Here is a 12,722-nt window from a genome sequence, read left to right as displayed (position 1 = left end):
AAAGAGATGAAGGACTTCCTGGGTGCCTAAGTGCCCGGCAAATTAGAATCATAGAGTTGGAAGAGACCACAAGGGCCATCCAGTCCAACCCCCTGCCAAGCAGGAAACACCATCAAAGCATTCTTGACATATGCCTGTCAAGCCTCTGCTTTGTTGTTGTTTAGTCGTTTAGTCGTGTCCGACTCTTCGTGACCCCATGGACCATAGCACGCCAGGCACTCCTGTCTTGCACTGCCTCCCGCAGTTTGGTCAAACTCATGTTCGTAGTTTCGAGAACACTGTCCAACCATCTTGTCCTCTGTCGTCCCCTTCTCCTAGTGCCCTCAATCTTTCCCAACATCAGGGTCTTTTCCAAGGATTCTTCTCTTCTCATGAGGTGGCCAAAGTATTGGAGCCTCAGCTTCACGATCTGTCCTTCCAGGGAGCACTCAGGGCTGATTCCCTTAAGAATGGATAGGTTTGATCTTCTAGCAGTCCATGGGACTCTCAAGAGTCTCCTCCAGCACCATAATTCAAAAGCGTCAATTCTTCGACGATCAGCCTTCTTTATGGTCCAGCTCTCACTTCCATACATCGCTACTGGGAAAACCATAGCTTTAACTATACGGACCTTTGTCGGCAAAGTGATGTCTCTGCTTTTTAAGATGCTGTCTAGGTTTGTCATTGCTTTTCTCCCAAGAAGCAGGCGTCTTTTAATTTCGTGACTGCTGTCACCATCTGCAGTGATCAAGGAGCCCAAGAAAGTAAAATCTCTCACTGCCTCCATTTCTTCCCCTTCTATTTGCCAGGAGGTGATGGGACCAGTGGCCATGATCTTGGTTTTTTTGATGTTGAGCTTCAGACCATATTTTGCGCTCTCCTCTTTCACCCTCATTAAAAGGTTCTTTAATTCCTCCTCGCTTTCTGCCATCAAGGTTGTGTCATCTGCATATCTGAGGTTGTTGATATTTCTTCCGGCAATCTTAATTCCGGCTTGGGATTCATCTAGTCCAGCCTTTCGCATGATGAATTCTGCATATAAGTTAAATAAGCAGGGAGACAATATACAACCTTGTCGTACTCCTTTCCCAATTTTGAACCAATCAGTTGTTCCATATCCAGTTCTAACTGTAGCTTCTTGTCCCACATAGAGATTTCTCAGGAGACAGATGAGGTGATCAGGCACTCCCATTTCTTTAAGAACTTGCCATAGTTTGCTGTGGTCGACACAGTCAAAGGCTTTTGCATAGTCAATGAAGCAGAAGTAGACGTTTTTCTGGAACTCTCTAGCTTTCTCCATAATCCAGCGCATGTTTGCTATTTGGTCTCTGGTTCCTCTGCCCTTTCGAAATCCAGCTTGCACTTCTGGGAGTTCTCGGTCCACATACTGCCTAAGCCTGCCTTGTAGAATTTTAAGCATAACCTTGCTAGCGTGTGAAATGAGTGCAATTGTGCGGTAGTTGGAGCATTCTTTGGCACTGCCCTTCTTTGGAATCGGGATGTAGACTGATCTTTTCCAATCCTCTGGCCATTGCTGAGTTTTCCAAACTTGCTGGCATATTGGGTGTAGCACCTTAACAGCATCATCTTTTAAAATTTTAAATAGTTCAGCTGGAATATCATCACTTCCACTGGCCTTGTTATTAGCAATGCTTTCTAAGGCCCATTTGACTTCACTCTCCAAGATGTCTGGCTCAAGGTCAGCAACCACACTACCTGGGGTGTATGAGACCTCCATATCTTTCTGGTATAATTCCTCTGTGTATTCTTGCCACCTCTTCTTGATGTCTTCTGCTTCTGTTAGGTCCTTACCACTTTTGTCCTTGATTATGGTAATCTTTGTACGAAATGTTCCTTTCATATCTCCAATTTTCTTGAACAGATCTCTGGTTTTCCCCATTCTATTGTTTTCCTCTATTTCTTTGCATTGCTCATTTAAGAAGACCCTCTTGTCTCTCCTTGCTGTTTTTTGGAAATCTGCATTCAGTTTCCTGTATCTTTCCCTATCTCCCTTGCATTTTGCTTGCCTCCTCTCCTCCGCTATTTGTAAGGCCTCGTTGGACAGCCATTTTGCTTTCTTGCATTTCCTTTTCCTTGGGATGGTTTTCGTTGCTGCCTCCTGTATGATGTTACGAGCCTCCATCCATAGTTCTTCAGGCACTCTGTCCACCAAATCTAAATCCTTAAACCTGTTCCTCACTTCCACTGTGTATTCATAAGGGATTTGATTCAGATTGTATCTTACTGGCCCAGTGGTTTTTCCTACTTTCTTCAGTTTAAGCTGGAATTTTGCTATAAGAAGCTGATGATCTGAGTTACAGTCAGCTCCAGGTCTTGTTTTTGCTGACTGTATAGAGCTTCTCCATCTTTGGCTGCAGAGAATATAATCAATCTGATTTCGATGCTGCCCATTTGGTGATATCCATGTGTAGAGTCGTCTCTTGTGTTGTTGGAAGAGAGTGTTTGTGATGACCAGCTTGTTCTCTTGACAGAACTCTATTAGCCTTTGCCCTGCTTCATTTTGAACTCCAAGGCCAAACTTGCCAGTTGTTCCTTTTATCTCTTGATTCCCTACTTTAGCATTCCAATCCCCTGTAATGAGAAGAACATCCTTCTTTGGTGTCATTTCTAGAAGTTGTTGTAGGTCTTCATAGAATTGGTCAATTTCACTTTCTTCAGCACCAGTAGTTGGTGCATAAACTTGGATTACTGTGATGTTAAAAGGTCTGCCTTGGATTCGTATCGAGATCATTCTGTCATTTTTGAGATTGCATCCCATTACAGCTTTTGCCACTCTTTTGTTGACTATGAGGGCCACTCCATTTCTGCTACAGGATTCTTGCCCACAGTAGTAGATATGATAGTCACCCGAACTGAATTCGCCCATTCCCTTCCATTTTAGTTCACTGATGCCCAGGATGTCGATATTTATTCTTGTCATCTCATTTTTGACCACATCCAGCTTACCTCCACTCATGGTTCTTACATTCCAGGTTCCTATGCAATATTTTTCTTTACAGCATCGGACTTTCCTTTCGCTTCCAGGCATATCCGCAACTGAGCGTCCTTTCGGCTTTGGCCCAGCCGCTTCATCAGCTCTGAATCTACTTGTACTTGTCCTCCGCTCTTCCTCAGTAGCATGTTGGACGCCTTCCGACCTGAGGGGCTCATCTTCCAGCGTCATAACTTTTATATGCCTGTTGTCTTTGTCCATGGAGTTTTCTTGGCAGGGATACTGGAGTGGCTTGCCAGTTCCTTCTCCAGGTGGATCACGTTTAGTCAAAACTCTCCACTATGACCTGTCCATCTTGGGTGGCCCTGCATGGCATAGCTCATAGCTTCTCTGAGTTATTCAAGCCCCTTCGCCACGACAAGGCATTGATCCATGAAGGGGAAGCCTCTGCTTAAAGACCTCCAAAGAAGGAGACTCCACCACACTCCTTGGTAGCAAATTCCACTGAGCTGGTATAGGTATATTGCAGGTATGTATACAGGTGTATTAATAGGAAACGCGTCACGTGACGAAGTTTTGACTGTCACACAGCAAGAGCTGAAGGCAAAGGAGGAGCTTTGTCAGGTTGGCAACCTTTTCTATAACTCCCTGTTCCACGCCAGTAAGTTATTATTGTAGACTGGCAGCGGCGTTAGGTGCTCCTTAATCTGCTGAAATCGCCCTGCAGGATTTCGCTCTGTAGCTGTGATATCAAAACAAAAATAGATTTCCGGTGGTCTGATTCCACTGGAACGACTGCCTGCATTTTTAAAATTGAGGCAGTAAACACGGATTGATTTCATCAAATGGTGGAATGCCGCTCCAGCTGCTGGAAGTTCCAGTTTAATGCGCTGAAGGAGACCGAAGGGAAGGAAGAAAGGAAGGGGAGAATTATTTCTTTCGCACCGAAGTGGTAATAATCCACCAGAAAAGCTCAAAAGCCAAATTAGCGGCAAAGGGTAAATAAAGGGGGAGGGGACCACGCCCTCCGCGCCAGGTATCATACAGATAGAGAAATAGAGCGCCAGCGGTGGTCGTCTGCACGCAGAATTTCAGCTGCTCATAGAAATCAAAGGAGAAATTGAAGATTTTACTTTAGATATAGTTGGGAAGCAGGTGCCCGTGCCCACATAACGAGCAAAAAGTAGCAGCCAAGAGAGGAGTCTATAATCTTTCTAACTCGGGTCTTGTATCAGGTGAAAGAGGCGCGCGCACACCCTTGTAAACATTTGCGAGTGTAGCGTGGAGTCTACGGAGTTTAGTGGATGAGGTTGGATGAAGAGGCAAATGAACTAGACTACTGTAACATTGTAACCTGCAAATGCAAACGTTCGTGCTACTTCTGAGCTGCACCATTAATAGTGTCCTTGTAGGGCTGTTATATGCAGCTCTCCAAGCCACAAACCCCGACACACACAATTTAGAGATGATGAAATGTGATCCGAGTGTGCTGGTCCATGTTTTAATTTTTAAAAACAAAACAAAAACAAAGCATCAAAAATGTAGTCCCCTCTATGCCGCTGTAGAATCACGGGTTTCTCCCAGATGCATTCACTTCCGCCCCGTGGACGACTTTATAAATGGTTTCCAGAGGCAGGGCGGAAGTTTCCTATCCGGGCACGAAATTCTCCGTCCGCTCTGTCATTTACAACTCTGTGACTGCGATCGCAAGCGCGGCAGCTTCCGGGTCAGTCTGCCTCCTACGCTCTACTGAGCGGCTGCGCCGTCTCTATGGGGACGGGCAACGGCGGCGCCAGGTGAGGGCCGGGAGCAAAGAGCGCGAGCAGGAGCGGCGACCTGGCCTTTCTCTCGGCGACCTGCCCTGCCCTGTTGCTTAACACGGGAAGCGTGAGGTCAAGGGCACTTGGGAGCCCACGGAACGAGATCGCGTGTACCTGGATCGAAACCTTGATCACCAACGAGATGAGGTCCGTGGCGCTTGATCCGCGTTGCCCTGGAAGAAAAAGCGCCTTTTCCAGCTCCATGGCGATGGCTGTGACCAGTCAGCCCTCGCCACCCACCCTCGTGCTTTGCTTTCCCCTGTGTAGAAATAGGAGAAAAGCCACGGAGGGGCAGCAAGAGTAAAGTTCTTAGATCACCAAAAGGTGTTAAGAACAGTGCTAGGCAAGAGCAGTTAATGGGGCATCCAGTCTTACTTCGACAAAGGGATTCTTATTCATTGTTTGTATTTCTGACTGGTTTATCTTTGCTCTCTAGTACTAGACTGTGTGTGGTGTGCTCCAGATTTGTGATGCCCCCCGCCCTGCCCGCCCCCCCCCCTGAGACTTGCCTCTTTTTCACTATTATTGCAAGTGTTGCTCACCTTATTCTCCCTCTTTTCCCCCACCTGGTGTTTCTGCAGGTTTGAGGTCTCTGCCCAAAGGGAGCTATGAGTGATTACGCTGGAGGAAAACGTTTGTATCCCTCTGTGGTGTGAGCATGAGGTGTCCCTCTCATCTGGGATGCAGGCACTGAGGTCCCACGGCTCGAGGCAAGGAAGATGCTCCAAACCAGCAACTATAGCCTGGTGCTTTCCTTGCAGTTCCTACTGCTGTTCTATGACCTCTTTGTCAACTCTTTCTCGGAGTTGCTGCGCATGGCGCCCGTCATCCAGCTTGTGCTTTTCATGTGAGTATGGCACAACAGTGGGTGCTTGTCACTGGTTTTTTTTAAGGACTTGTATACATTTGTTTCTGAAAAGATGCTCAACAGTGCTATGAGATCTTAAATAAGCTGTAGGGATCAAAAACATGGTTATTCTTCAGGTCCTTGGATAGAACTGTAGACTAGTGCTGGAATAAGTGATTTGGAATGGAGAAGAGATGGTTAGTATGTCTACTCAGGAGCAACAGTGCAATCTTTTATATTTCGTTGACTCCAAAGGAAGTCCCATTGTTTTCAGTCATGCTTACTGTTGTGTAAGTGTGCATAGAATTGCAGCTTAAACCTTTATGTATACAATGGGACTTGATCCGTAGTAAATGTGTTTAGGATTGCACAGAATCTGCCACATTGAACACAGTGGAACTTTTTTGAGTAAACATGCACAGAAATGCACTTTCTGTTTGTTTCTACTCTTCTTGGGACACTCTCATTCAGGAAAACAGGAAGAAGAGAGTGCCAGAGAAGAGATGAATGGAGCAATGAAGTAGAATAAAAGATACTAAGAAAATTATTATACTTACCCTACTCCTGAAACATCAGCAGTTAATAGGCTGTATTGTGTTGAATGATATTTTTAAAAGGGTGGTGCTATTATAATCCATTCATTCTATCTTTTCTCTGTGGGTATTAGCAGCTGTTAGCTCAATTACCATTACATAAAGTTCTTCTACACCAATGAGTGATGAGCAGGGGCGAAATAGAGGTAGCTGCAGCAGGTATTATTTCCATTGTAATCTTCTAGCAAGGGTTTTGGGGTTCCCTTTCCTCTGCAATTGGTGCACTAACGTCTCAGTTGGCAGCATGGACAGTGAAAATTCTGCAGCTATGTTAATGTGCTTTTTGTTCTCCAAGTACTAGGCTTTAGCCACAATTGTCGGGAGCCTGTGGCCCTCCAAAAGTTGATGGACCACAACTCCCATTATCTCTGACCATGGGTGGTGGTGGGGAGCTGGTGTCCAGTAGCACTTGGAGAGCCACAAGCAGGGGTGTATCTAGAAGTTGGTTAGGTGGGCCCCTGCCAAGGGTGCAGGCCTGGGGTCTGTGGACAAAAATTGTGCCTCTCCACTCTGGCTTGGAGTGGCTAGGAACCTGCTCTCCTGTTCGTGTGCTCCCTGGGCCGCTCTTCCAATACTATGGGTGGCTGGGCAAAGCATGCAGGTTCCTGTGGGTGCTTCGGTGGAGAAATGCAATCATGAAAGGGACCAGGGTGTGTGTATGATGCAAAGGAGCCTAGGTACACCTCTGTGTATAAGGTATCCATCAATCTCTTTCTCATTAAAATGTCTGTCTGTCTTACAGCATTCAGGATATTGCCATCCTCTTCAATGTCATCATCATCTTCCTCATGTTCTTCAATACCTTCGTCTTCCAGGCTGGCCTGGTTAATCTTCTGTTCCAGAAATTTAAAGGGACCATTGTCCTGTCAGCAGCATACCTTGCTTTGAGCATATCCTTCCACATCTGGGTCATGGTAAGGCAGGAGAGGATTGTTATCAAGGAAGCCAAAATTCTGAATATAGGAGTTATTGTGCAAGCAAAGAAAACACATTGAAACAAACTTTATTTTATGCTCCCCCCAGGTTTAGCACTGTAGTTTTTTTAATATGGAGGTCTGGATGTAACACAAAAGCAGTATGGTAAATGGAAGAAATTTGTGCAAGAGCAGGGATGAATAGAAGAAACTAAGAGGTTAGGTTAGGACAGGTAGCTGTGGAAGAGATAGAACCCTAGGAATCCCTTGCAAACACCACCTGTGCATTTCTAAAGTTCAACACCCATTATATTTTTAAAAGGAGCTCAGGTTTTTGTACCAACTTCTGTGTGATAAATAATGTGTGCAGAATTTGTAGAACAGTAGCTGTCTCATTGAGTTGGCTGAGGAGTTCCCAGGAATAAAGACCTGGGAAGGAGGTTGATTAGATAAACCAAATAGTATTTAAGACATTTAAAAGCTTGTCTGATGAAACAGGATAAAGTGGAAGGGGTCCTAGCTGTTGCAACTGTTATAACGCAATATATACTTGTGGCTTGGCATGTTAATTCACCTTCCAACCTTTCAGAATCTTGTCAGTATAAAGCTAGAATTTCCTATTGATATGGTTAGCTGGATACAGGAGGCCTTACAGTATTCTTTGACCAGTATTCTTTGACCAGTTTCCCCCTTCGGGCAGTTCTGTTTTTCTCAGCTGTCCTTCATTCTTCACCATCACACCCTGGACTTCCTGCATACATACCAATCACTTCTTTTTCTAATATCTTTTTGAACAAGCATACTTTTGTTCTTGATGAGCATAATTTACAGTGTGCTGCATTATTCTTGTTTTCATCGGACATCTTGTTACACTGACTTCTGCTCACATTAATTTATTTTTAGATATCTGTGTCTGAGATCCATGAAAAATGATTGGCCTTGCAATAATTGCCTAAGTTGTCATTTAAGTGGTCTATTGTACATTTTGTTAATATGTACTGTATTCATATGATAGCAAATCACACAAAGCACCCTAAGTTAATGATTGCATCCTCCATCACAGTTGCCCTCTTATGGTCTTTACTGAGGGCAAGCTTGTTGTGTACATGTGATTATGTGTAAGCTGAGTGGTTATTAACTGTTGTTTGACTTGGTTTACTGGCACTTTTATGATTTGGAAGCTGTGTAGGCAACAGGTCCTCCTTCAGATTCCCACCACCACCCAATTTCTTGGTTTCTCGTTGCTTCATGCACCAACACATTTCACCTTCATGCTGTCTTCACATCTTTTCAATGTAACGTATAGACTTTGTATCCCTTTACACTGCTCAATATGCTTACAGCATAATCTCTTCTTAATCTTTTGACTCTTTCTTATTTAAGAAGCAAAAACAAATAAACAATCCCAACAATAAGGAAGGCTGGTGTCTTTTTCAAAAGAGCCAACAAGAAAATTTATATTTTGATTCTTATAACAGACTTCCAAACTTTATCTGCAGTTTTGTCAAAGGTGGCCATACATGACTACCCATGCTGATTTGCAGCTGCAGCTATGGACACAAATGGAGTATTGGAATGTGTCTCACTAATTTGTTCAGTACTGGCGTTAGTATAGTCCTAATGAAGTCTGGTTGAAATGTTATATGCTTGCTACTAATCTTGCTATGCTATTAGTTGATTGGGGTGAGCCTATTGGATCATTGAAATCTCATAGAATGAGCAATATATTCTTTGTTCTGGCTTTATTTGCTCGGATCTGTAGTTATCTCCTAGGTTTGTCTTGTCCTTCTAGGCACTGTGCCTGGGCATTTGTCCTATATCACATATCTTGAGCTTTAATGACTGTTATTTCATTCACCTTTTTTCCTAGACAGATTTGTGAAGTTTAACAGAGGTCACTGTAATTTGGGTAATTAAAGGGAAGGAGGACAGAAGCATTTGGGACAAAAGATTTGTAGGTTTCCAGGGTATTTGGAAGCGTCAGGAAGCTGTGCAGAAGTTGTCTTGGAACAGTGGCCAGGAAGTATATTTGGTCTATGAGCTTTTAGTTGATCAAACTTTATTTTCTGTTTGACACTCAGCTTTTTTGCTGTTGTCACAATAATCTGTAATGTGTGTGATTTACTTTTCAAATATCAACAAATGTTGTGATTTAAAAACTAGGTCCTTATTCCTGGTTCTTTGTGTCTTGCTATCCAGTTGCCTAACTGAAAGATACATATTTCAATTCAGTCCAAGTTTAGTTCAGTGGAGCAAACAACTACAATGAACAGGTGTCATTGACATGCAATGACTTACCATTGATGATGGGCTATACAGTGGTACCTCGACTTACGAAGACGATCTGTTCCGTGGCCGTTTTCGAAAGTCGAAGTCTTCGGTTGTTGAAGCGGTGCTTCTGCGCATGCGCCGACTGCGCACAGGGTGAAAAGACTTCTGGGGTTGTTGACTTCGGAAGTCGAAACCTTCAGAAGTCGAATCGTTCGGTTGTCGAGGTACCACTGTATTGCCAAAGAGTCATAAAAGTTCGTGGTACAGCACCCTTGGCTTCTTGGAATAGAATGTTTAGATCCCAAAGCAGTGCTTGCATTGATATGAATTCGCTGCATTGAAGGCAAAAACCTTCTCATTTCTACAGCCTCAATAATCTAGTACCTCACTATGGAATTTTGTGGCTCTCTTTAGATGAGTGAGTGCTTTACGGAGTCTAACAAAAGATTTATTTCCATTTTGAATAACTCAATGTGCCTATTTTCCTTTTCATTCCCTATTCCTTTTTTTACTCTTTCTTATAAGATTGCACACCATTATTTGTAAATGGTAAACCTACCTAGAATACACTGGACAAAATGGTATATAATGTAATTAAGTCCCAGTATCTTGTCATCTGTTATTTAGGGAATTAATATCTCATCTTTGAAGTTAGATGAACCAATCTAGCTTGAAAGTTGGGTACTACTGCTTTCCTAAACCTTGCTTGGTGAGGCAGGAGGATTTAAGAGGATTTTCTGTGATCAGTTGTTGAGAGCTAGAATAGGTCTGGTTGTTCTGTATAAATCTGCTGATCCGATTAACCTTTCTTTGCTCCCTGAGCTGCTCCTAGTGCTGGCATCCATCCCATGTGGTGTCTGGTTGCTTAACTGTTAAGAAAGACTGGGAGTAGCTTATTATGACTGGGAACATGAGTTTTGGAAACTCTCTAGTGGAACTAACATCATTACTCTGTTTCCCCAACAAGCTCAACAAATATTGTGTCTAATTTTAATGTGGATCAACTTTTGGTTTTTATTTTATCTGTGAAAATATTTTTATAGATACAATTGCGCATGTCCTGGTTTACCATACTTGGGAAAAATGTGGAAGCTTTCTTGAGTGGGATATAGGAAGGGGGCACACCAATCAATGGGATACCACAGGCCTTCTTTATTGTCCTGGATTGTTGCATGGTTTCTAGAATGTTTATTTGAGATTGTAGTAATCTCTGAACTTTCAAGAGGAGGTGTTAGGAATGTTGCTGCTTCCCAAATATATAAAAAAATTATTGGGAGTAGGAAAATTGGAGCCATGTTTCTGAAGAAATTTGGTAGAAAGATGGGGCACTGAAGAAATTCAGAAAGGATGGTTGGTATTGTTTTGTGTTGTTCTGGGAAGAACAGTCTATTTTCTGCCTTTAATGTTTCATACATTTCTTTCCCACAGAACCTCCGCTGGAAAAATTCCAACTATTTTGTGTGGACAGATGGGCTGCAGACTCTTTTTGTTTTCCAGAGAATGGGTATGAGGCTGTTTCATTTCTCCCGTGTGTCATGACGGCTGAGCAAAGCTTAAAAATGTATCAATGAGGCTGGTTCCATCTGTGCTTCCCCACAGAAAGTAGATGGGACAGGGAGCAGGGGGAGTGTAGCTAGGGGGATAATGGTGAAGCTGAATGTAAGAAAACCAGTAAAGTTGATACAGATGTTGACCTTGCTGGCTTGTGACTTATTTCTGATTGGTTGCAGTGGCTGTGCTGTACTACTACTTCTATAAGAGGACGGCTGTGCAGTTGGGAGATCCCCGTTTCTACCAGGACTCTCTTTGGCTACGGAAAGAGTTTGCACAAGCGCACAGTTGACAGCTGCTTCTGAATCATTTGGAGCAGAGGCCAGCTTGCTAGAATGTCCACAGAGATTTTACCAATATCTTGCAGCAAGTTCCCCTCCTCCCACTACAATTGTCTCCTACAGTCAAGTTCTAAATCTCATGTGATCAAATGACTTCATCCCTTTCCTACATTCGTGCACATTAGGCTCCCATAAATGAAACTGCTCTTTTGTGGATACCCTGCTTGCTACTATATGCTTCTCAGTCTCCAAGCACTCCACAATCCTCCTTTCAGTTCAGCAAACTGCACTCTGGATTTGGCTGCAGCCTTACTGAGGAACGATTTGAAGTGCCAAACAGATTTGGCTGAGAACTCCCACTGAGTAGCAATGCTGCATTTTCCTCCTTGAGAATATTTCCATGCCCTAAACTCCCCGTGACAGAAAAGGATTCCTGCCTTCACTAGTACCTCTGACAGTGTGACAAGGCATAAAGACTATGGTTTGGCTTTGCAGTATTCAGCCTGAGCAAATGTACTCTCATTGACTTGTTAGATTCCCCTTTTGTACTTTCATTTTTATACTGTAAATGGTGAGAAAATAAATTGGCTCTTTTTCAGAAACCATAGAGTGGTGATCTTGCTTTATTGTTTTTCCTCTGGTGTGTGGTAATAAAAGGGTGTTCTTTCCATTCCAAGGCTTGATTATTACCACCAGTTCTCTGGGTTGTGCTGTTGAGGTATTAAAAATAAACCATATAATTTAGTAACATGCCAATAGGAAAGAAATGGATGTTTTCGTTAGGCTGGGCATGCGTGTGGTTTAGAGTAAGGTAATGAAATTCACAGAAAAAATAAACACTGAGGGGGAACAGCTTGTTCCTAAAGCGCAATACCCAGGAAATCTTGTACTGTACCTGTACTCTAAAATGTGGGGCAAGACTCCTAACAGTAGAATTAATTGTGGAAAGCTGTGGGCCTTTGATAGAATAATAAAAATGCTTTCGAGGGCAGGATGTGATGCTGGGTAACTTGTTAAGTGGTAGATTTGCGAGTGGATTTTCGGAGCTATACGAGCTAGGTGCCATTTGGGCCATGTGAACTGAGCAATCCGAGGTGCTTTGTATGATGTGCGTGTGTGTATGTTGTCTCCACTTCCTGATAAAAAAGCACTTGTGAAATCTAAAATAAAAATGTGCGTGTAAGGAAAGGGCGGAAGAAAAACTGGGGCCGTTACACAACAAGCAAAGAAATAGGTGTCGCTCCTTGTCAGTAGGCGAGAGAACGAGAGAATTCATGGGTTACCATGGAGACGAGGTGACGCTGTCTCCGCTCGGAATCTGGCCCTCCGCCCCAAAGAGACGCGGTTCGATATTCGGTATCGAATGGAGCTTTTTGCCTTTCTAACGGGTCTTCCGGCACAAAGAGGCTCCGCTCTGTGTCCATTCGGTCTAACGTGCTGGTTGCGAGCGAGCGAGGGAGCGCTTAGCCGACCACCCAGACCTTTCTGCCTCCGCGAACGCTGCGCGACACTC

At 43.6% G+C, this 12,722-nt stretch overlaps 1 protein-coding gene across 6 annotated transcripts; it reads left to right on the top strand.

Annotated features, from left to right (window-relative positions):
• The first annotated feature begins 49 nt into the window (after positions 1–49).
• Positions 50–12,678, top strand: TMEM138 (transmembrane protein 138). Of its 6 annotated transcripts, XM_060277044.1 has the most exons (6): positions 50–136; positions 3,371–3,461; positions 5,334–5,599; positions 6,935–7,106; positions 10,806–10,881; positions 11,108–12,678. In XM_060277044.1, the coding sequence occupies exons 3-6, from the start codon at positions 5,472–5,474 to the stop codon at positions 11,218–11,220; spliced, it is 489 nt and encodes a 162-aa protein (XP_060133027.1). In that variant the 5' UTR covers positions 50–136; positions 3,371–3,461; positions 5,334–5,471; the 3' UTR covers positions 11,221–12,678. The 6 variants fall into 6 exon arrangements, with proteins under 6 accessions (XP_060133027.1, XP_060133037.1, XP_034979730.1 ...); XM_060277054.1 differs by lacking the exons at positions 50–136; positions 3,371–3,461 and adding an exon at positions 3,520–3,556; XM_035123839.2 differs by lacking the exons at positions 50–136; positions 3,371–3,461 and adding an exon at positions 3,585–3,884.
• Positions 12,679–12,722: the final 44 nt, after the last annotated feature.

This window comes from Zootoca vivipara, chromosome 1 (genome assembly GCF_963506605.1).
Source record: "Zootoca vivipara chromosome 1, rZooViv1.1, whole genome shotgun sequence".
NCBI classification, from domain to species: domain Eukaryota; kingdom Metazoa; phylum Chordata; class Lepidosauria; order Squamata; family Lacertidae; genus Zootoca; species Zootoca vivipara.
Note: the sequence above shows the minus strand (reverse complement) of the source record. Positions and strands in the feature narration are given on the sequence as shown.